Source organism: Marmota flaviventris, chromosome 19, assembly GCF_047511675.1.
Source record: "Marmota flaviventris isolate mMarFla1 chromosome 19, mMarFla1.hap1, whole genome shotgun sequence".
Taxonomy (NCBI): domain Eukaryota; kingdom Metazoa; phylum Chordata; class Mammalia; order Rodentia; family Sciuridae; genus Marmota; species Marmota flaviventris.
In genome coordinates this window covers 7,375,311-7,397,464 of record NC_092516.1, presented here as the reverse complement: position 1 = coordinate 7,397,464, position 22,154 = coordinate 7,375,311, and the positions used below count along the sequence as shown (strand labels likewise).

The following is a 22,154-nucleotide window of genomic DNA, read 5'->3' as shown; positions in this document are numbered from 1 at the left end:
CTGATTGTGACTGCATGGCGAGACACCCAGGTGTCTTAGACTCAGCTCCAAGGATGACACAGGTCAGTGCTTCCCATGCAATGAGAAGCAGCTGACCTTGCATGCTTCCCCGGCCCCACATTCCAGGCCATGACCTGTCCCAATGAGGTGGTGTCCTATGAGATCGTGCTGTCCATAACCAGACTTATCAAGAAGTACAGAAAGGAGCTACAGGCTGTGACGTGGGACATCCTGCTGAACATCATCGAGCGGCTGCTTCAGCAGCTCCAGGTAAGACACGAGTGAAACTAAGGGCCAAAGAGGACTAAGATCCTAGAGGGGCAGGCTTGTCACCCAGAGGATGATGTCCTATGTGTTTGGCCCCTCTCTGGAGTCTCAGAGCCTGCTTTGGCTGTGTATGCTGGTGGTTTCAACCTGTCTTTCAGTGAAGTGAGGTCTTGTTTTTCCAGATTTGTTCTGCTTTTCTGGCCCCAGACAGGAATGTGCAGCAGGTGGGCTAGTGATGCTGACTAAGAAGGCAGCTTGTTTCTATGGCCTGAGTGGGCTGGAGGTGGGTCTCAGAGGTTCTGGATGTTGGCCATTCCTGTGGTATGAATTTGAAGGATAGCATTAGTAAGCATGCTGACTTTGGTGCTAAGGAGCACAGCAGGGCCACACGAGTGCTGCTGCATACAGGGTCCACGGGAGACGAGGCCAGCAACTAGGATGGGCCTTCTCCCAGGCCTGGAGCAGTGGAAGGCAGGGATGGGGCTTGGCTGGGCCTGAGTCGAGTCTCAGTCGAGTCTTTGCTGGTGAATCACTACCAGGTGGCCTTTCAGCCTGGGGTGGTGCACAGAGGACACATCCCTTGGGGCTTCAGGCAGTACTGGAGCCAGCCTGGTACATACTTATAATCCCAGAGACTTGGGAGGACGAGGCGGGAGGATTGCAAATTCAAGACCAGCCTCAGCAACTTAGCAAGATCCTGTCTTAAAAATAAGGGTTGAATTGCCTGGGTCTGTGGCTCAGTGGTAGAGCACTTGCCTAGTATGTATGAGGTGCTGGGTTTGATTCTCTGTACAGCATATAAATAAATTAAATAAAGATCCATCGACAACTAAAAAATATTTAAAAAAAAATAAGAGTTGAGTATTAACTGTTTTGGGCTGGGGATGTGGCTTAAGCGGTAGCGCGCTCACCTGGCATGCATGCGGCACTGGGTTCAATCCTCAGCACCACCTACAAATAAAGATGTTGTGTCTGCCGAAAACTAAAAAATAAATATTAAAAAAAATTCTCTCTCTCTCTTTGTCTTAAAAAAAAAAAAAAAAGAGTTGAGGATGTAGCTCAGTGGTAAGTGCCTCTGAGTTCAGTGTTCAGTCTCCAGCACATGCACAAAAAAGAAGGTGCTAGAGCCTGGGAGAGGTGTGTGTGTTTGAAGTTGTAGCTGCTCTCACCTCCTGCCTGCTCTTCTCCTAGGCCAGGCTGTGTGAGCCCAGCCAGGATTCCCCTGGGGGTAGGGAACAGGCAGGAGCAGTGGCTGACCATGTTCCAGTGAGGTTGGGAGGGTCTGGATGTAGCTCTTCTGGAGCTGAGGACTCCAAGGGCACGTCCTGAGGGCAGCAGAAGTCAGTCTGTGATGGTACTTTGATACTGCAGAGCTTGGAGAGCCCAGAGCTCAGAACCATCGTCCATGACCTGCTGACCACTGTGGAGGAGCTGTGTGACCAGAATGAGTTCCATGGCTCACAGGAGAGATACTTCCAGCTGGTGGAGAGCTGTGCAGACCAGAGGCCCGTAAGACACCCCCTTGGGGCCTACAGGGGTTCAGGCAAGAGTGCTGTCGGGCAGGGGCCCCTGTGGGTACCTAGCTGGAGGTGTCACACTGAATTTCCCGAGTTTGAAGGGCTTCTGCTTTCCTGGGATCTGTGCCCGAGCAAGGAACCTGCCCAGTGTCAAAAAGTGGAGCAAGCATGGGCCTGTTAAAGAGCTCAGTGTTCGCCTGGCCATTAGTTTCCCCCATCTGTGTGGAGGATGGTTGCTCCCAGGAGGCAGTCGTTTTGCCAGAACAGCTTGTTGTCAGGTCTTTTTTTTTTTTTTCCTTTTTAAAAAGTTATTTATTTTATTTCATTTTATTTTTTAGTCAACATTTATAAGCATCATTTATAAAGAAGCAATCCATCCACTGTGGAAAACTTTTGCAATACACAATTTGCAATACACGTACTCGTTTATAAAACATGCAAAGGCTGGAAAACTCAACAATCAGTAAATAATGCAATTAAAAATTAACAAAACACATAAACAGGTATTTCATTGAAGAGAATAATCAAGTGGCAAGTAAGTATGAAAAAATATCCAGTATTATTGTTAGAGAATTTCACATTAAAACCATAATATGGTATATTTAATCGTTTGTCTATGGTTCCCCTCTCTCCCCCTTTCTCTGTATACATACACACACACATACCTATAAATGCTTATGTACATATGTTATATATTTTTAAAATATTTTTTTAGTAGTAGATGAACACAATCTTTTTATTTTTATGTGGTACTGAGGATCAAACCCAGTGCCTCACATATGTGAGGCAGGCGCTCTACCACCGAGCCCCAGACTCAGCACCGCTTATGTTATTTTTTTATTTGCAAAATTAAAAGTGTTAACAAACAATGAAATAAATCAGTTGCTGTGTACCATATGCTAAATGAGAGAATGAACATTTGCAACAAAAGCATTCCATGTCAGAGCCTGACAGGACTATTCAACCCTTTTTCCAAAATACTACATCATCGAACCTATCGTTTACTATTGCCAGGTCTTTCTGTGGGTTTTGACAGGAGTTTCCTGCTACCAGGAGGTTTTTGTCCTGTGTGGTTCCCTCATCTGGGCTGTGAGTGGCTGGTCTTTCCTGAACTGACTTGGTTCTTCTGGGCCAGCAGCCTGGTGGCAGGCTGATAGATCCTTTGTAGGGCAGAGTGGCTCTTTGACACTGGCTTTGTCTTCTTTTGACAGGAGTCCTCCCTCTTAAACCTGATATCCTATCGAGCTCAGTCCATCCACCCAGCAAAGGATGGCTGGATCCAGAATCTGCAGCTGCTGATGGAGAGGTTCTTCAGGTAGTAGCGTCTCCGTGGCCCTTCCTGGGGCCTGACTCTGTGTCACTGTTCCTGGGCCTGCAGGGGCTGGGGTCTTAGACCCCTGGGAGGTCAGAGCTTTCCTTTCTGGTTCTTGAAAGCAGTGGTTCTCGATGAGTGGAAAAGGTTGGTTTCACAGGGTCCTCTAGTGAGGCCTCCATGTGGTGGTCTAGAGAGATGTCCTCCTGGAAGGCAGAACCCTCTTTGTCCCTTTCCTGGGTCTTGGTCTGGATGTTATTGAACCTGGGGCTTGTAGAGAGAGTCCAAAGCTGGGTCTGCGTGCCCATCTTGAAGGGATGGGCCCAGTGCTCCTGGCCAGTCCCCAAGCCCTTTCTCCTTCCACAGGAACGAGCCCCGCAGTGCTGTGCGCATCAAGGTGCTGGACGTGTTGTCCTTTGTGCTGCTTATCAACAGGCAGTTCTATGAGGTGTGTGGAGGCTGCAGTCTGAGACCTGGGGGCCTCTGAGACTGGCCCCAAGGTCTCCTGGGACTTCCTGGCCTCTGCTCCTCTCTGTGGCAGGCTTTCAGCTGCTGTTGCTCCCTAGTTCTGGCATTCGTTCATTCACCTGTGGGCCCCAGCCAGGCCTGTGCTGAGTCCAGAGCCTGTGGAGTGGCTGGAGAGCACAGGCCTTGAGGGGGTTTCCTGTCTGGATATCACCCAGATCTCAGAAGCCTTCAAAGAGTTCTGGTCTGAGTTCAGAACTCTCGTGTGGAACGTTTTCCTTTTGTTTTTGTATTCACTTCCACCACTCATCTCTCAGCGTGCTTGCCAGTCTGTTCTGAGCCCTGCTGGGGCTCTCCTTTTGTGCCTGCCCTCCATTCAATCTTATTGAGATTGGTGGTGGCACCCTACCTGGAACATCAGCACATGCCAGCATGTGCTTTCTTGCAGATGCGCTCCAGGCTGAGGCCGCCCTCCCTCTATGTGGCTCACATGGTCTTCCCCGGCCTGCCTATCCTCCCTTCTCCACTTTTCTTTGCCCTGGACTGCCCCTGCTATCTCTCTGCCTTGTAGCCCCACCTCCTCCTAAGCAGAGCTCCATGTCCCCTTTTCCAGGAAGCGTCTCTGAGTTCTCAAGTCCCTCTTAGCAGAATCTTTTTGTATTGGGAACCCAGGGGGTACCTAACCACTGAACCACATCCCTAGCCCTTTTTATTTTTTATTTTGAGACAATTCTCTTAAGTTGCTGAGGGCCTTGCTAAGGTGCTAAGGGCCTCGCTAAGGTACTGAGAGGTTGGTTTTGAATTTGTGATCCTCCCGCCTCAGCCTCTTGAGCCTCTGGGAATATAGATGTGCACCACCTCCAGTAGCATTTTTTACCTGTATTTTTGAAGGCTCTTGTCACACTGCCCCCACTACAGTAGCACAGTAAGTCAGGGTTTCCCTACTCACAACTTACATGTGGCCTTCCACAAAGGACATATTTTTTGTGTGTGAGGATTGAACCCAGTGCCTCATGCATGCTAAAGGAGGTATCCTGACATAGAATGACAAGAGGCAAGCAGGGACATTGCCTTGGCTCCACTGCATGGGAGCCCGTGCCTTAACTCTACCTGTGCTGGGCTGTTGTACAATAGTCAGTACTCTGAGCTGAGGGGCTGGGCACTCCCCTGGGAGAGGAATCTGGAGGCCCTGATGACACCCCAGTGAGCTCTGCTGCAGTGCCTTGGAATGCACAGCACTTATGCTGCAGTACCTTGGAATGCACTGCTTGCAGGGCCAGAGGTTCACTTGTTCCCTCTGTGCCTGGTGTAGGAGGAGCTGATTAACTCGGTGGTCATCTCCCAACTTTCCCACATCCCTGAGGATAAAGATCACCAAGTCCGAAAGCTGGCTACCCAATTGCTGGTGGACCTGGCGGAAGGCTGCCACACCCACCACTTCAACAGCCTGCTGGATATCATCGAAAAAGTGAGAGCTGCTTGGGGTCCTGGACTAGGTGCCAGGGGTACTCCTTTATTGCAAATCCCTGTAGGCAGAGGCATCCCCTGGACCCTTTCTCCTATGCATTGTGATTGGTGGCCATCTCTTGCAGGCAGGGTGTTCCTCACAGCACAAATGGGTGGTATCAGCAGGTCATACTGTGCTGCCTACTGCTTGGCAGGTCTCCTGCCCAGGGCCATGGATAGGGCTGCCTTGTGGTTTCCGGGGAGCCGGGCTGGGTGAATGAGGTCTCACGCAGAGCCCAAGAGCAGGGTATGGGACTGTGGCCTTTCCTATTAGTTTGGAAGTGCCTTATGATCTGAGTGGTCACCTGAGTTGTGTAGAGTGCATCTGTCCTGAGAAGTTGTTCATGGTAGAAAGTGCTGGATCTGATGGCGACTGCTTCAGGGAGCCATGAGCTGGGACTCACAGTCCTGATCTCTCTAAAGGTGATGGCCCGCCCCCTTTCCCTGCCTCCAGAGCTGGAAGAAAGGGATGTGGCTGCCTACTCGGCCTCCCTGGAGGATGTGAAGACTGCAGTCCTGGGGCTTCTGGTCATTCTTCAGGTGGGTGCTCTGCTAGTGGCCTCTTCTAGGAGAGTGTCACAATCAGCTCTTATCCATTATAGTTGGAGGCTGTTCTTCAGGAGATCTGACCTCCCAGGGAGGATCTGTAACCAGGCATAAGGTCCTGACTGGACAAGAGGCTGCAGGGGTGAGGTAGGGGTGAGTTCTGTTTTGTTTATACCGTGTACTATCTAGTCTGTGTGGAACTGCCACAGTCTGGGCAGAACCACCTCCTGTCCTTGTCCAAATGCTTGCCCTTGTTCCTGCCACAGCAGCTGAGAAGAAACCAGCTGTTTTGATTGTCAGGATTGTTTTCTTGGGAGTGATTTTCAAGTCCCTACAATGTTACTTCTACATGGTGTAGAACTTGTTTATAGGGAATAGTTGAATGTTTTTTCCCATATCCACAGAACTGGGCAGTCATCATCACAATTTTAGAGTGTGTCCTTCACCTCTGAAGAAACCCCATCCCTATTACCTGTTAGTTGCCATTCCTCCTGTAGCCCCCAGAAAGCCCCCACTTTCTGTCTCCCATGGATTTGCCTGTTCTGTGCATTTCGCATAAGTGGATCTGTTTCTTTGTGGCCGTCCTAGTAATGTGAAGTGGTGTCTCACTATGGTTTTATTTTTCCCTGAAAGCTAATGACATTTATCATCTTTTTTTGTATGGTTATTGGCTAGTTTCTTTTTTAGAGAAACGTCTGTCGTGAGCCTTTTTTTTTGGTGCTGGGGATTGAATCCAGGCCCTTGGGCATGCAAGGCAAGCACACTACCAACTGAGCTGTATCCCCAGCTCCTCTTTGTCCATTTTTTTTTTTAACCTTTATTTCACTTATTTATTTTAATGTGGTGCTGAGGATCGAACCCAGGGTCCTGCATATGCAAGGCGAGTGCCCTACCACTGAGCCACAACCCCAGCCCTGTCCATTTTTTAACAGTGCCATTTGTCTTCCTATGACTGACACGTGAGAGTTCTATGCTTTCTGGGTGCAGGTGCCACATTAGGCAGATCACCTTCTGATTTCCTCATGCCACTACTGTCCTTGGGCATGGTGCTCAGGTGCTCCTGCACCCCACAGGCTCCTGAGCATCTCTGGGGCCGTGGCCTCTCATGTCTCTACACATCTCCCATCCCCACATGTCCCCTGCCATACCCTCATGTCCCCTCACCCCATTTTTCCTCTCATTTCCCTACATATCCCCTCTTCTACACATCTCTCATCCCCACATGTCCCCTGCCATACCCTCATGTCCCCTCACCCCATTTTTCCTCTCATTTCCCTACATATCCCCTCTTGTCCTTACATATCACCTCAGGTTCCCCAAATGTCCCCAGACTGCCATTGCCTGGGTAGGACAGCTTTCAGGCTTTTCTGGCTACTGCACCTTGATTAGTGATTTTCAAGTCCCTACAATGTCACTAGTATCTTTGCCGGTGTCATTATTGCATAAGGTACAATATTTGAATCTGTTAGCTGAAAATTTTCTAGTTCATAAGGTGCTGGCAGTCAGTTAGGTTCCTGCAGTGCTTGGTGTAGTGGACTTTTATTTTCTGGCATGCAACTTTAAAGCAGTGTCTGGTATCATCTAATTAGCTCCTCTTAGGGTCTCATCCATGTGGGCCCATGCTATGTGCTGCCTGACCTATTGGGAAGGGGACTGATGGCCTCATGGCCTGGATGAGCTGGAAGCCTCTGACCTGCAGAGGGAAGGCAAAGTGTTCCCTTGCCCTCCCTTGGGAACCTGCCATAAGGCCCAAAAACTGGCTTCAGGCCTGAGCTGTTTCCTGGTTGAGGCAAACTGCCAGATTGTTTTTATTTCTTTTCTTTTCTTTTTTTTTTAATATTTATTTTTCAGTTGTAGTTAGACACAATACCTTTATTTTATTTATTTTCTTATGTGGTGCTGAGGGTCGTACCCAGGGCTTCGCACATGCTAGGTGAGCACTCTACCGCTAAGCCACAACCCCAGCCCTGTTTTCATTTCTTTTTAAAAAATAATTAAAAACCTCAGTGAAGGGAGACTCCACCTTCTACCCAAAGGGCTTGGCTGAGACCCCATGTCCCTCCTGGCATGGCTCGGGTGTTTTTGTATCAGTTGCTCGAAGTGGGGACAAGTCTTTGTGTGTTCTGTGGGAAGGAGCTGTGGAGTGTGTCATCTTTTAAAGAACTACAGTGATAGGGCTAGGGATAGAGCCCAACTGATAGAACTCTCAGCTGGTAGAGTGCTTGCCTCCCAAGCACAGGACCCCGGGTTCAGTGCCTAGCAACACACACACACACACACACACACACACACACACACAGAACTGCAGTGATGGTTTCCAGGCAACTGCTGCTTACCTCCAAGGCTCAGAGATCACAAAGGCCCCTTAGGTGCTTGTGGACCTGCAGACTTTGGCCCAGCCTTGCCACCCCATGCTGCTGGCAGCACTGAGGGCTCTTGCCCTGGCCTCACCTGTCACCTGTCAGGGAGAGCTCAGGGTCTCAGTTGCTTGTGTTCCTGTGGGATGATGGGCCCGGCACTTAGGGATAGTCCTGCAGCACATACGCCTCTCATGGGTCTACCTTCATTAGTCTGGCTTTACCTTGCAATGTCTGGATTCTCTCTTTGGCACACAGGGAAGGGGTTTAGTCGAAGCTGCATGGTATCCTATTGGACAGGTTTTCCTAAATTACCAACCAGTTCTCTGCTGATGACACAGATGTGGTTGTGTGGAGAGATGACCTCTCGTATGGTGGTGGTGGTGGTGAGGGGCATGCTTGGAAAGCATGGCACATGCTGCCTTCAGCCTGCAGAGAGGTCATCTACCTCACTGAGGTGCATCTTCCTGGCATGCTCTTACCCTTGTGGTGATTGGTACCTTCTCTCCACAGACCAAGCTGTATACCTTGCCTGCCAGCCATGCCATGCGTGTGTATGAGATGCTTGTCAGCCACATCCAGCTCCACTACAAGCATGGCTACTCCCTGCCCATTGCCAGTAGCATCCGGCTACAGGTACAGCCAGGCTGGTGTGGGTGATTGATTATCCAGAGGCCCAGAAAGCTGACTCAGTCTCAGCAAATATGGTGCCTGTGGGCTGGAGAGATGGCAGGTGGCCCCAGGAGGGGCCCTCTGCAGGCTCTTCTCATCTTGGCACCCACTGTGGCCACAGCCTCCTCATGATTCTCTTCCCTTTCTTTGTAGTGCCTGTGTTTCTGTGGTTTATCACTCTGAATCAGGTGGTACCCTGGGAGGAGGGCAGAGAAAAAGAAGCAACCTAACTTCCTGGGTTGCATGTGGCCCTGATGCTCCTGGGGCTACAAGATCTGTCAGTGTCCTGCAATATAGGGCATGGGCTAGACAGAGGGAGTTTCAGGAGAGGGCTGGGCTAGTCGAGCTGCTCTGACCTCGCTCTCTGGATGTCACACCAGGATGAACGAAGGTCACTGAGATGGAAGCCCTGACCCCTCCAAGAGCATCTGCTGGAGAGGGTGGCCCCATGTCGTTTTATGGGGGAAACAACAGGACCCTGAGCAGAATTTATGGCATTTGGGGATGCAGGTCACTACCCCAGGTGGCCCCATCTGCTGTGGGGATATCTGCTCCAGGGGCTTTAACAAGAGTTCAGGCTCAGGGTCCATGGGTTGCCAGGTCAGAGGGAGGCATGTCTGCCCTGGCACTGGACTTCTGGCTGAGGCAGAGGCGTGGTTCACTCCCTGGCAGGCCTTCGACTTCCTGCTGCTACTGCGGGCTGATTCGCTGCACCGCCTCGGGTTGCCCAGCAAGGATGGGGTCGTGCGGTTCAGCCCCTACTGCCTCTGTGACTGCGCGTATGTGCCCATGTGCTGGAGGGTGTCAGGATCATTGGGTTGGAGGGGAGCTTGTGCTGTCTGTCAAGAATGGGTGTGTGTCTGAGGGACCATCCCAGAAGGGGTTGTAGTGGTGGGTTGGGTCGGGGGGACTGTCTGTTCTAACCTGTATGGCAAGGTATGACCTCAGTTGCTTGTCCCAATTGCTTGTGCAGGGAGCCAGAGTGGGGCTCTGAGAAGAAGGCCAGCGGCCCCCTTTCACCTCCCACAGGGCCACCTGGCACTGTCCCCTCTGGCCCTACCGTGCGGCTTGGCCACCTGCCCTACTCCCTGCTCTTCCGTGTCCTGCTGCAGTGTTTGAAGCAGGTGAGAGGGGCCCAGCTTCAAGCTCTGTTGGTTCAACTGAGCTGCTAGAGGAGTTGCTCTGAGGGCTCCAGATTCTTGGAGTCAACACACTTCCCCCTGCGTTAGAGACCTTGGGAGCTTTGCGTGCGTCCAGGTTTCGGATGTGAAGGCACAGCACTGTAACTGTAGACCTGCATGCTCCTCACAGGGAGGAGAGTGCAGTTGTGTCGGGGAGCATTTGCCTGGCAGGCTGAGGCCAGTCTTGAAAGGTGAGGAAGGTTCCAGTGGCATGAGTAAGCAGGGCTTGGAAGCAGGTAGGTGTGGTTCTGGGTAGCAGGTTGTGCTGGACCAAGATGCAGAGATGGGATGTCAAAAGGCTAGTAAGGGGATGGACATAGGGTATAGATAGGCAGGGGCTGGAGAGAGGGGTGGACCTAGGGTGTAGGTGTTGGCAGTGAGGTCCTATAAGAGACTTCCCAAGAGTTTTCAGCACTCTGCCTTGGACTTGGCTCTGGGTAGTGGCTGCTCCCTCAAGGAGGTTAGGCTGGAGGCTGCAGCTTATGTCCTCCTGTTGCCCTGGCCTTGGGTTGATGCTGGTTGTGTGCCAGGGATCTTGGCCTGTGGACTTGCTGCTTTCCCGGTCAGCTGTCATCGTAGTTTCTCTTCTGCCACACCTTCATTGTTAGGGAAGTTCAGCTGGTGCTCAGGGTGCGCACTCTTGAGGCCCTGGGTACAGTGCTGTAGGCAAGTGGTACCTGGGCCACGTTGGGCAGATGTGGGGAGAATAGAGCAGAGATGTGGAAGTCCTGAGGTTGGCTAAGGAGGGAGGAGCTGCTGGCTCCCTGCTGGGCTCTGCTTACCTGGTCTCTGGAGGGCAGCCACTACAGAGCAGGCTGACAGCCACCGGGGTCTCAGGGGTAGAGGCCAAGGCTTGCCAAGTCCCTGTGTGCTGAGAGAGTGTACTGTCCCAGATGCAAGTAGCCTCAAGCACTGACCTTTCATCTTCTGTCTCCAGTGTCCATAAAGCCCTACCCTCTCCCTGACCCTGCCTCTCCCTCTAGGAGACCGACTGGAAGGTGTTGAAGCTAGTCCTCAGCAAGCTGCCTGAGTCGCTGCGCTACAAGGTCCTCATCTTCACCTCCCCATGCAGTGTCCACCAACTGTCGTCTGCCCTCTGCTCCATGGTAATCCCACCCAGCAGGTCCTGTGCTGACCCCTCCTACGTCACACACAGTGGACCTGGTATCGCAGGGTGGGGGCCACAGTCCAGTCTCCTTCACAGGACAACAAGCCTCTGGCAGGAGTTCATGCCATCCATAGCCTGCCAGGCAGACTTTGGTCTCCTCAGGCCTGGGGCCCTTGTGTGCAGTGCACACTATGCCTGGGGCCTGTGGGACTGTGGGAGTGCAGGGGACCCGTTCTACTCCCAGTTTATGGGGCATCAGAGGTCCCTGGTTAAGGGCATGTTTCTGAGTATTTGTCTCTTCTCCCCTCTTCCCGTGACTTTTGGGTCAGCCTCTGCCTCTCTCATGTTACAAGCAGGTCCTTACCTGCTTCTCTGAAAAGGCAGACCCCTGCCAAGAAGGAAAGCAACTATTGGCCCAGGCTCTGCTGGGCTCCCCAGCACCCTCTGCCCCACCAGGAGATCTGGCCACTGGGCAGGGGGTTCATGGTAGGTTGTCTTGGTCATTAGCTCTCAGGTCCAAAGACCCTCGAGCGGCTCCGAGGTACCCCCGAAGGCTTCTCCAGAACCGACCTCCACTTGGCCGTGGTCCCGGTGCTGACAGCTCTGGTCTCTTATCACAGCTACTTAGACAAAGCCAAGCAGGTGAGGGATGGTGGGGGAGGAGTACGATGGTGTCTGGGACTTGAGATCCTGTCCTGAGCCAAAGAGATACACTGCCTCCTTCATGGACTGGCTGCTAGGCCAGAGCCAGGTGAGCTGGCTCTGTTTCCCACTTTGGCCATTTGTCCCTGTCTGCTGGCCAACCTGAAACTACAGGTGTCTGAATCCCTGGCGTTTCTGAACTCTCTGGGGGGTCTGGGCTTTAATGTGGCCCTTGGGTATACCTGTCTGGCCTCCTCTCCCCAGTAGCCTCACTCCCTTCCAGAAGCATTCCCTGGCCTGTCCCTGCTGTGACTTTGGGACGGATGACTAGGCCTATTTTGAACAGTGGGAAGGGCAGGCTGGGGCCCAGAGCTTCAGCTCCCTCTGCACCTACAGTCAGTGCAGAAAGCACACACAGCGCTCTTCTGGCCTGTGCTGCTGCCATCACCCACTGTGTCAGGAAATGGAAACACTGGAGAGGTCAAGAGCCCACTCGAGGTCCTTGCACCTTCACCTCAGGCTCAGGCCTGCCTCCCCAGACCCCAGTTTTTTCCTATGATGCTATTGGGAGCTCGCACTGCATTCTCCTTTCCTCAGGCTGAGCTTGGCAGACCTGTCCCAGGATGTGCTCTGCCCCTCCTGTGTGGCTGGCCTGCCATTCTGGCATTACCCCAGAAGGTAGCTGGTAGCCTCACTGCGTCAAGCAGCACCTCCCCTTGGCAGCATGGCCAGCCCCTGTTAGGGGGACCAAAACCAAAGGGGCTTTGGGCATAGCATGTCCTGGTTTCAGGATGGGTTGGGGAGCCAGATCCTGCTGGACAGTGGAGTGGGGTCAGGAAGGACCTGATTGGAGCAGCCCACTTATGCAGGCTGCCTGGATCTGCTCGGCTGGTGGCTGGCTCTGCCACAGTCATTTGGGGACCATATTGAGTTTTGCCCCCAACCCCTTTGGAACCTCCCAGAACTGGCCAAAGAGATGAGGCCTGGGGATGGACAGGATGGATAGCCCTCCGTCCCTGTGGGCAGGGCCTGAGGCGTCTTGCTTCCCGTAGCGTGAGATGGTTTACTGCCTGGAGCAAGGCCTCATCTACCGCTGTGCCAGCCAGTGTGTGGTGGCCCTAGCCATCTGCAGCGTGGAGATGCCCGACATCATCATCAAGGCGCTGCCTGTCCTGGTGGTGAAGCTGACACACATCTCTGCCACGGCCAGCATGGCTGTGCCGCTCCTGGAGTTCCTGTCCAGTGAGTGTGTGCGGCCCCAGCTGTGAACCCATGTGCTCAGTGCACATGTGGGCAAGCATGCAGGGTGGACCCTCGGTTTGGGTTGTGCCTACTGTAGTGCCTGGTGCTGACCCCTCCCAGTCCCTGTCCCCCTGTGCACAGGCTGGCCTGCCTTGAGAACCTGGCCATGGCACATCCTGCCAGCTGCCTAAGTGGCCTTGGAGAGGCTGTTTCTTTCCTCCCTTGACATCATTGGAAAAATCTCCCCAACAGGAGATTCCCTTGACAGCCTCTGTCCGTCAGGGTACATACCACAACTGGGTGTTGCCACATCACCCCACTTTGTCCACTCCACTTTGGTGACTCCCGGGAGTTCAGGGTGCCTTGTCTGCCCCTTCCTGCCACCTTGTATATATCTGGCCAATAGCAGGCCTTAGATGTTGGGGAATCAGAACAGAGTGTAGGACCAAAGAGAAGACCCTTTGGACTACACAGGGGCTTTCTTGTGTATTCTTTTTATTTTATTTTGCTTCCTACCCTGTGAAAACATAAAGACTGTTCTTAGCTTGTGGGTCATATGGGTGCAGACTGTAAGCCAGGTTTGGCCTGAGGACTGTAGTTTGCTGGATTGGAAAGGAGAGCCCAGGCCAGCATCAGGAAGATCATGTTCAGGTGGCCCTGGCCTTCCCTGTCTTGGACCAGAATGGCTATCCTGGCTTTTAGAGATAAAGCTCAAGACCCTAGTGACACTGCCAGTGGCCATGGTCTACCTGCAGGCTGGCCTGGGCTCCCCTCACGGTGGTCCTTACATCGCAGCTCTGGCCAGGCTGCCCCATCTCTACAGAAACTTTGCTGCAGAGCAGTATGCAAGTGTGTTTGCCATCTCCCTGCCGTACACTAACCCCTCCAAGTAAGTGCTGGCTCCCAGGCCCTCCCGCTCCTTGCCGAGGCCTTGGCTCCTCTGCTTCCACCTGGCTGCTGCCCTCAGCCACCGCAGGGAGTACCAGGGCTGACCCTTTCTTCTTGCCTCAGGTTCAACCAGTACATCGTGTGCCTGGCCCATCATGTTATTGCCATGTGGTTCATTAGGTGTCGCCTGCCCTTCCGGAAGGATTTTGTCCCTTACATCACTAAGGTCAGCCCATGGAGTAGGGGCCTTTGTCTATTAGTGCCAGGATCCACTTCATCTGTGGTAGAGCAGGGACATTGGCAGGGGAGAAGGAGGAGGGGTTCAGTCTGCTGAGCCTGGCTCACTACCCAGCCAGATATGGACAGGACAGTGGAGCTGCCACCATCTTTTGGGTCTGCAGCTTGCCCCAGGCCTCCCATAGCACCACCTCACAGCTTAAGTCTGTCCTACTCCAGGGCCTGCGCTCTAACGTCCTCCTGTCCTTTGATGACACCCCCGAGAAGGACAGTTTCAGAGCACGGAGCACCAGTCTCAACGAGAGGCCCAAAAGGTTTGGGTGTGCTATGGGTGTGCCTGGTGTTGGTGTTGGATGGGGTGGGATCCCTGTGACCACTGCGGTGTATTTAGCTGGGGCTGGCCAGCTGCTTCTAGGCCAGTAAGTGGGTGTAGGAGCTGGGGTTGAAGGTGTGCCACCATATAGGGTCTGCTGGGGCAAGATGCCCAGGATTTGAGAGACTAGGCAGGGCCTACAAGGACCATTAATGCCTTACACTCACCAGGCTGGCCTGCTATGGCCTTTGGCATTTTAGATCCTGGGGGTTGCCATCTTGGCCTGCCTAGGTCACAAGTATGGATGGATTTGCTGAGTTGGGGATTGGGGTGCTGGCTGTAGGTGTCCAGATTTGGGTCTCACTTCACCAGAGAAGCCCAGGGTCATGTCAGGGCAGCTGTGACTCAGCCTGGGCAGGGGAACCCTGTACACCCCCTGCTCAGCCCTGTGGCCTCTGGTTAACCCAGCCTGCAGCCAGGGCTGCCCTCTTCCTCCACTTGCTCACCTGGGGGCACGCTCCTCTCTACCATCACGACCGCTTATGCCAAGTCTGACAAAAAAGCTGTGCTAGGCCTCTATGTTCTCGTCTGCACTTACTGAATGGCTGCCCCGCCTGCCCCCACTTCCTGCCCAGGCTTTCTTGGCTCTCCCTATGTGGGATACGGCACTTTCCAGTGCGACTTACACTTAGAAGCCACTTGCTCAGGCTGCTGGGGCTGGGGCAAGGGTGTGAGTTTGACTGTCAGTGGCCAGAGTCTCCTCTTTGGGCCTGGCCATCATGACCTTGGTGCCTCCTGGGTCCCAGAGCTGGGTGGGGACACCTGGTCAGCACAGCCTGGAACCTGCCGTGCGGGCAATCCACACGTTTAATTTGCACCAATGTCCTTTGTTTTGGTATCATTGTGAAACCTTGCTGCTCTCAGTCGCCTTACGAGTTGTATTTTTATGCGTTTTGTTTTCTGTCTCTTCCCTGCTAACTGTCCTTTGGCATGGTTCTTTTGTTCATCTCGCGGGATCTCTCCATCTTGACCCTGTGGCCTGGGACCTTTCCACCTCACCCCTCCAATGGCTTGTTTTCCCCTTCCCGGGAGCTGGGCTCTCTGGGGCTTGGGGCTTCCTTCCTCACCTGGTAGTTTGAGGATAGCCAGAGCCCCCAAACAAGGCTCGAATAACTCCCCACCTGTGAAAGAACTCAAGGAGAGCCCTGCAGCCGAGGCCTTCCGGTGCCGCAGCGTCAGTGTGTCTGATCATGTGGTCCGCAGGTAGCGGGGCTGTGTCGGGAGGGGGGCACAGACCCGGAGCTTGGCCCGTGAGCACCCGGGTGGCGGTGCATGGGGCTGCTTGCATGACCTTGTTGCCTGGCCAGGGCTAGAGGAAAGCCTGACCCTCAAGGGATCCTGGTGGCCAGGGGTGGAAAGGTTGCATTCTGTCCCTGAGACCTGTACAGCATGGGCCGCTGCATGGCAACCTCAGAGGCCTGTCTGGGCACCCTGGCCAGGGCAGCTGCTCTAGAAAGCTGGGCAGCCAGTGGTAGCCTCCACAGGCTTGTCCCCAGAGGGCAAGGGCTTTTTCAAATTAAAGCAGGGCCTGTGCAGGTTCAATAGAGACATTCAGGTTTGAGTTTGGCTTTGTCACAGTCTGTAGAGTAGACTTTTCTTCTTGGACTTCCTTCTGGGAAAGGTCTACTTTCTGTGATAGCTGGAGGGGAACTGGGGACTTTGGTGGAGGGGTGGTGGGCAGCTTGGGAAGGGCAAGCCAGCCCCCAGGCGCAGGGGCAGGCACAAGCTTTCAGAGACTGGTTCTAGGCAGCTGCCTACCTGTGGTCACCCTGCTGGCCCAGGCTGCACTTAGCAGAGGGGATGCCTGTGTCCACCTAGAAGCCCCTCCTAGCCTCAACATCCTGTGCTCTGGGACCTAGCTTCTTATTAATGCCTGCTTTGGCTCCAGCCACAGACTAGCCTCTTCTGTTGGGTATTTGGCCAGGAGTTGGGGGATGGAGAGGCATTCTGTGAGGCTCCTGTCAGCTCTTTTTTAGTAAGTCTTTAATGTGGCTAAGGGCTGTGAAACTTGTGACAGCTAAACCTACATAAGCCCTTCCCCTGGTCCCTGGGGTGTGTGGAGTGCTGCATTGGCCCTGTCTCTCACTGAGCCCAGCCCTCCTTATCCTAGATGGAAGTAGTGGCTGTGTGGGCAGAATGCAATCCTGCTCTGTTCCCCATGGTCTTTGACTCTGCATGATTAAGCTGTTTTGCTACAACCATGACTAACTCTCCTGTGTGCTCGGGCAGAGGGGATGCCTGTCTCACCAATCTCAAATTTCTGCTCTGACCAGAGGGCCCAGGTCTTTCTTGCAAGGTGTTTCCCTCCTCCCTGGGATGATGTGGTCCACATGGTTTGCGAAGCTGCGGCTCAGCTGGCCGCTGCACCTGGTCCTGATGGGGTCTTTTGGGAGCGAGGCCCTTTTGGCCTGTGCATGCATTGAGCTTTGCCCCTGGTGGTAGGTGTCTCGGCCGTTCCTGGCACTCTGACCCTGGCCATGACTTCTTCTAGCAGGATACAGACATCCCTCACCAGTGCCAGCCTGGGGTCAGCAGACGAGAACTCCATGGCCCAGGCTGATGACAACTTGAAAAATCTCCATCTGGAGCTCACAGAAACGTGCCTGGATATGATGGCCCGATACGTGTTCTCCAACTTCACGGCAGTACCCAAGAGGTGTGACCTGGGCTCCAGGGTGGGAGGTACAGCCTCAAGCCACACCATGGTGACAAGTGCAGCTGTGCAGGCCATCAGGGCCACTCTGGCCTTCAGGAGTGGTTTGCCCTGAGGCATCTCTGGGAGCCCCGCTCCAGGCCCACTGGAAGGCGACACTTTTTTGCTTTCAGGTCTCCTGTGGGAGAATTTCTCCTGGCAGGCGGCAGGACCAAAACCTGGCTGGTTGGGAACAAGCTTGTCACAGTGACGACCAGTGTGGGAGCTGGGACCCGCTCATTGCTGGGCCTGGACTCTGGGGATCTGCAGGCCAGCCCAGAGTCAAGGTGACTGCTCTTTCTCCCCCGTGCCCTGCTAGCCTGGAGACCTGGGGGAGTCCTTGTTTACCCTGTACTTGGACACTTCTGTCCCTAGCTCCAACCCTGGCCTGCACGTGAGACAGACAAAAGAGGCGCCTGCTAAGCTGGAATCCCAGACTGGGCAGCAGGTGTCTCGCGGGGTCCGGGATCGGGTGCGCTCCATGTCGGGTGAGTTCCCAGCTGCCTCCCTGGTTGCTGTTGTATGGGGAGGGCAGCACCCTATGCATAGTCATGAAGTGAGGCCCTTGTGGCTGAAGGGCTTGCTTACGGTGCTAGTGTTTTGCATGGCCCTGGAGCAACTCTGGGCCTTGCCTGGCTCACCCCAAAGCTGTTTCTGCTGTACTTGAATGGGCTGTAGTCCAGGTATGTCTGGGACCCCTTAGGCTAACCTGGGCCCACTGAGGTTAGCAACCTTAGAGGGCCAGGCCTGGGGCTGAGTGCTACTACTGTAGCCCCCTGTAGACATTGGCCTGGTGCTTCCAGTCTGACCAGACCCTGGGAGGAGCTTCTAGCTCTGCACTAGTGGATTTGTATTGGGCAGGTAGTCACCAGCCCTCCCACCTGGTCCTCTGCAGGGGGACATGGCCTTCGAGTTGCTGCCCTGGATGCACCAGCTTCCCATATCCCAGGAGGCTGCACTTCTGCAGGACCACAGAATGTACCAGCTACAAAGCCGGAGAAGGCCTCTGTGGGTGCCCAGGTTCTAGCACCAGAGAAGACGAATCTCGCAGCCTATGTACCCCTGCTGACCCAGGGCTGGGCCGAGATCTTGGTCCGAAGGCCCACAGGTACTGAGAGGCCAGGTGGACTACTCTGATCAGGCCTACTCTGAGCTTGGGTCCCCCTTGGAAGGGGCCCCATCCCCACATAGTGGAATGGTTACCCTACTGTTGTGGCCACACAAAGCAGCAAGCACAGGGCATCTGGGCTAAGAGATTCTGAAGCTGGGTCTCCAGAGGCAGTGTGTCCAAACAGGCCTGCTCTGGGTTGCACAGGCTGACATGGCAAAGCACCAAACAAGGCAGCCTGCACTGCAGAGGTTTGTTTTCTGGTCTGTAGACTGGAAATTCAGGCCAGCGAGCTGGCTCCTTCTGAGGCCTCCGTCCTGGACTTACAGATGTTGCTTTCTCCCTGTGTCCTCACGTGGTCATCTCTCTACACATCTGTATCCTAATCTTTTTCTTTTTTGGTACTGGGGATTGAACCCAGGGATGCTTAACTATTGAGCCATATCCCTAGCCCTTTCTTATATTTTACGTAGAAACAGGGTCTTGTTGAGTTGGTTAGTGCCTCGCTGAGTTGCTGAGCCTGACTTTGAACTCATAATCCTCCTGCCTCAGCTTCTGGAGCATCTGGGATTACAGGTGTGCACCACCGTGCCTGGCTCTAATCTTATGAGGATACCAGCTGGAATAGGACCCGCTCACATGATCTCACTCCTTACAGATGCTGTTTCCACATGCAGTCATCTTCTGAGGTCCTGTGGGTTAGGGTGTGATGTGGAATTCTGAAGGGATGTAACTCTTCCCATAACAGGCATCTCAGCCAAAAGGGCTTAGCAGAGGCCTGGAGCCTGGGAGGTGGTAGAAGAGGACACACAGTGCTGACCTACAAGGCTGTAGCAGGCTCCAGTTGCCCTGCAGTATCCCTGAGATTGACCTAGAGTAGCAGAGTGCTTGGTGTCCAGTAGGGAGGACATGACCACAGCCTAAGTACAGGCATGTGCCGTTGGGGATGGCACACGTGGAGGCTGCCCAAGGGGATGGCCAGTGAGAAGTGCTGGTCTGAGACTTGAGGGATGCTGCCCTGCCTTACCCAGGGAACACCAGCTGGCTGATGAGCCTTGAGAACCCACTTAGTCCCTTCTCCTCGGACATCAACAACATGCCCCTGCAAGAGCTGTCCAACGCCCTCATGGCTGCTGAGCGCTTCAAGGAGCACCGTGACACGGCTCTGTACAAGTCACTGTCAGTGCCGGCAGCTGGCACGGCCAGGCCCCCTCCTCTCCCACGCTCTAATACAGGTGAGCTCTGGCAGGGCTACATGCAGGCCGTGAGCTGCCTGACTGGGGCACACGGTTCCCTCTGCTGAGGCCCCCCATACTATTGTCCTCGCACATCTTCAGGGGATTGCAGGTGCTCTGGGCCCTGATGTTGGGAGCAGGCTCCCATTTGTTGAAGGGACCCTGTTTCTTAGAAGCTGATTCCTGCTGTCTGCCGCTCAGGTGCTGCTGGGGATGGCAGTGTTGGGAATGGGTAGAGCTCAATGGAGCTTGGCTGGCACCCTGTATAGGAGGCCCGGGGACCAGGGCTCCAGGAGACACCACAGGCGAACACACATTTGCCTGGTTGGGGTTGGGGTGCCTGAGCCTGCCAGCCTGTGTGCTCCAGGCCTATTGGCCCCATCCTATGCTGCACCCTCTGGCCTCCCTCATGTGGCCGCAGATAGTACTTAGAGGCTGAGGATGTCTGCTGTCAGGAGAAGTTGGGGAGCGCTGCCCACCCAGAGGTCCCTGCAAGCTGCCTGGAGAGCCGGGAGCCCGAGTGCGCTGGCCCCGGCCGCCGCTGGCCCTCCCCTCTCTCCTCTCCAGGCTCGGGGTCTATGCCTGTCCTCTCTGCTCGGCCTGTGTGTAATCTCTGCTGCTGACGTGGCCGCTCACGTGGTTCCCTTGCAGTGGCCTCTTTCTCCTCCCTGTACCAGTCCAGCTGCCAAGGACAGCTGCACAGGAGCATTTCCTGGGCAGGTATTCGCGCATCCCTTTAAGGAATGATGTTTGCTGCAGAGCGCCGTCTGCTGCAGAGACGCTGTTCTCATCGTCCCTCATCTGGCCACCCCTCCATGACCCTGTCAGCCTCGCCGCCCTCGGGAAGCAGGGTCCCGACCGCATGAGGACACCTGTGCAGATGCCTTGCTTTGCAGTGGGAGCCCCTGACTTGTGCCCTTTGTGCCGAGCCCTGCTCCATGCTGCACGTGGCCTCCAGCAGGTGGGGTGGCCTGGTCTCTGGTGCCAGTGGGTGGCAGCTCTTGGGTACTGAGTTTGGCCTTAGGGCCCAGCTGAGCTGACCTTGCCCTGGTTCATGGTGGCCTGCATCTGCCTTCGTCACAGCTGGCCAGGGTCCCTGCAGACTGGCAGGAAGGGCAGTGTGCAGTGAGTGGGCTGCCGTGTGTGGGCGTCACAGGCTGCTTTAACCCTTGGCTGCTTCTCACCCACGGGCTGCCCTGATGCTGTGCGGAAAATGCTGTCTAGGGACCTTGGTCCCTCACTCCTTAGCATACCTGCTGTGGGCCTGGCTGGGACCTGAAGGCAAGCCTCTGGCCTCACAGTGGGCTCAGTCTGTCGATGGCGCTGTCCCCCACATCAGCCTCTTCCTCAGGTCCCAAGTCCTGGAGAAGCTCAGCCTCTTTCCTGGATCTCTGGGGGCTGGTCTCAGGGACTGCACCCCTCCCAAGCTGAGACCATCTTGAATGGGGCTTCTTCCTTGTCCTGCCCTCACCTGCCCACCTTGCTGGAGGTTCAGAGGTGGCTTCTGGTGGACACCTGGGTGGGCAGAGCTGGTGCCCAGTGACCTCTGTGATCCCATAGGAGGCCCCAGTGCAAGGGTCCAGCGACCTCTCCCCAGCTTGCTCCATGGTGACAGCAGCAGGCAGAACCCTGTCCCTTCTGGTGGGGAAGAGCCTGGTATTCTGAGGCCACATGAGTGCCAGGGCCTGACCCAGCCCCCAGCAGCCCCTTCTGTGTTCTCTCAGACTCTGCTGTGGTTCTGGAGGAGGGGAGTCCAGGCGAGACTCATGTACCAGGGGAGCCCCCCGAGTTGGAGGATTTGGAGGTAATGTTAAGTGCAGACAGACGTTGCCGGCGCTCTGAGGCTTACAGCAGGGTGAGTGTCGTGGAAGATGCCAGGACAGAGCCCTGCACCAGGGAGGTTGGGGGGGGGGGGCGCCTGCAGGTGAGAGTCAGCCTGCACCAGACCTCCTGGCCCCACACTAGCTCGCCCTGTGAACCTGGCAGAATTTTATGTTTCTCATCTGAAAAAATAGCTAGCTATTCCACATTCCTCCTACTTGAGGCCATCTGAGTTCCCTGTGGCTATCTGGGATGGCCCCCATTTGCAGTGCCCTTGGTCCATGGGGTCCCAGATCCTTTGCTCAATATGGGCCCAGGGGGGTGTGGGGACCATAGATGCAGACGAGGCCTCTGGAGAAACCTGACCAAGGTCCTCTTTGGGGTCTCACAGTCATCCTCGGCCTCCAGCCAGGAGGAGAAGCCCCACACTGAGGAGCTGGCTGCGGGGGGCATCCCAATTGAGGCAGCAGTCTCCTCTGAGGGTGGCCGGCCCTCCGTGGACCCCTCCTTCCAGCCATCACAGCCCCTGAGCAAGTCCAGCTCCTCGCCTGAGCTGCAAACACTGCAGGACATCCTTGGGAACCCTGGGGACAAGGCTGATGCTGGCCGGCTGAGCCCTGAGGCCAAGGCCCGATCCCAGTCTGGGATCCTGGATGGGGAAAGTGTGGCCTGGGCAGCCCCAGGTGAAGAGGGCCGGGGCCCCGCCGTACCCGAGGGTCCTTTGCCATCCAGTTGCCCCCGCTCTCCCAGTGGCCTCCGGCCCCGAGGCTACACCATCTCCGATTCAGCCCCATCGCGCAGGGGCAAGAGGGTGGAGAGGGACACTTTGAAGAGCAGAGCTGCAGCCTCCAGTGCTGAGAAAGTACCCGGCATCAACCCCAGGTAGGCCTCCTCCCATCCGTAGCTCCCAGACAGTGCCTGGGGACAGGGCAGCTGAGTCACCCCAGGCAGAGCAGGCCAAGGGCAGGTCCTGTTGTCTTCCCTT

At 54.8% G+C, this 22,154-nt stretch overlaps 1 protein-coding gene across 10 annotated transcripts in view; it reads left to right on the top strand.

Moving 5' to 3' along the window:
- Tsc2 (TSC complex subunit 2) overlaps positions 1 to 22,154 on the top strand; it is a 34,997-nt gene that overhangs the window by 9,893 nt on the left and 2,950 nt on the right. For 4 of the 10 annotated variants that reach the window (XM_071605625.1, XM_027940385.3, XM_071605627.1 and 1 more), the window contains 24 exons: positions 127 to 270; positions 1,639 to 1,776; positions 2,996 to 3,099; positions 3,463 to 3,544; positions 4,874 to 5,029; positions 5,491 to 5,607; positions 8,484 to 8,606; positions 9,315 to 9,421; positions 9,616 to 9,766; positions 10,807 to 10,929; positions 11,439 to 11,573; positions 12,626 to 12,815; positions 13,611 to 13,704; positions 13,827 to 13,929; positions 14,160 to 14,254; positions 15,388 to 15,516; positions 16,805 to 16,969; positions 17,140 to 17,292; positions 17,381 to 17,493; positions 17,901 to 18,113; positions 19,145 to 19,348; positions 20,000 to 20,068; positions 21,073 to 21,203; positions 21,561 to 22,051. In XM_071605625.1, coding sequence (XP_071461726.1) covers positions 127 to 270; positions 1,639 to 1,776; positions 2,996 to 3,099; positions 3,463 to 3,544; positions 4,874 to 5,029; positions 5,491 to 5,607; positions 8,484 to 8,606; positions 9,315 to 9,421; positions 9,616 to 9,766; positions 10,807 to 10,929; positions 11,439 to 11,573; positions 12,626 to 12,815; positions 13,611 to 13,704; positions 13,827 to 13,929; positions 14,160 to 14,254; positions 15,388 to 15,516; positions 16,805 to 16,969; positions 17,140 to 17,292; positions 17,381 to 17,493; positions 17,901 to 18,113; positions 19,145 to 19,348; positions 20,000 to 20,068; positions 21,073 to 21,203; positions 21,561 to 22,051 — 3,530 coding nt within the window. Of the gene's footprint in view, positions 1 to 126; positions 271 to 1,638; positions 1,777 to 2,995; positions 3,100 to 3,462; positions 3,545 to 4,873; positions 5,030 to 5,490; positions 5,608 to 8,483; positions 8,607 to 9,314; positions 9,422 to 9,615; positions 9,767 to 10,806; positions 10,930 to 11,438; positions 11,574 to 12,625; positions 12,816 to 13,610; positions 13,705 to 13,826; positions 13,930 to 14,159; positions 14,261 to 15,387; positions 15,517 to 16,804; positions 16,970 to 17,139; positions 17,293 to 17,380; positions 17,494 to 17,900; positions 18,114 to 19,144; positions 19,349 to 19,999; positions 20,069 to 21,072; positions 21,204 to 21,560; positions 22,052 to 22,154 lie in introns of all 10 variants that reach the window. The other 6 variants (XM_027940380.3, XM_027940378.3, XM_071605623.1 and 3 more) reach the window with 6 other exon arrangements.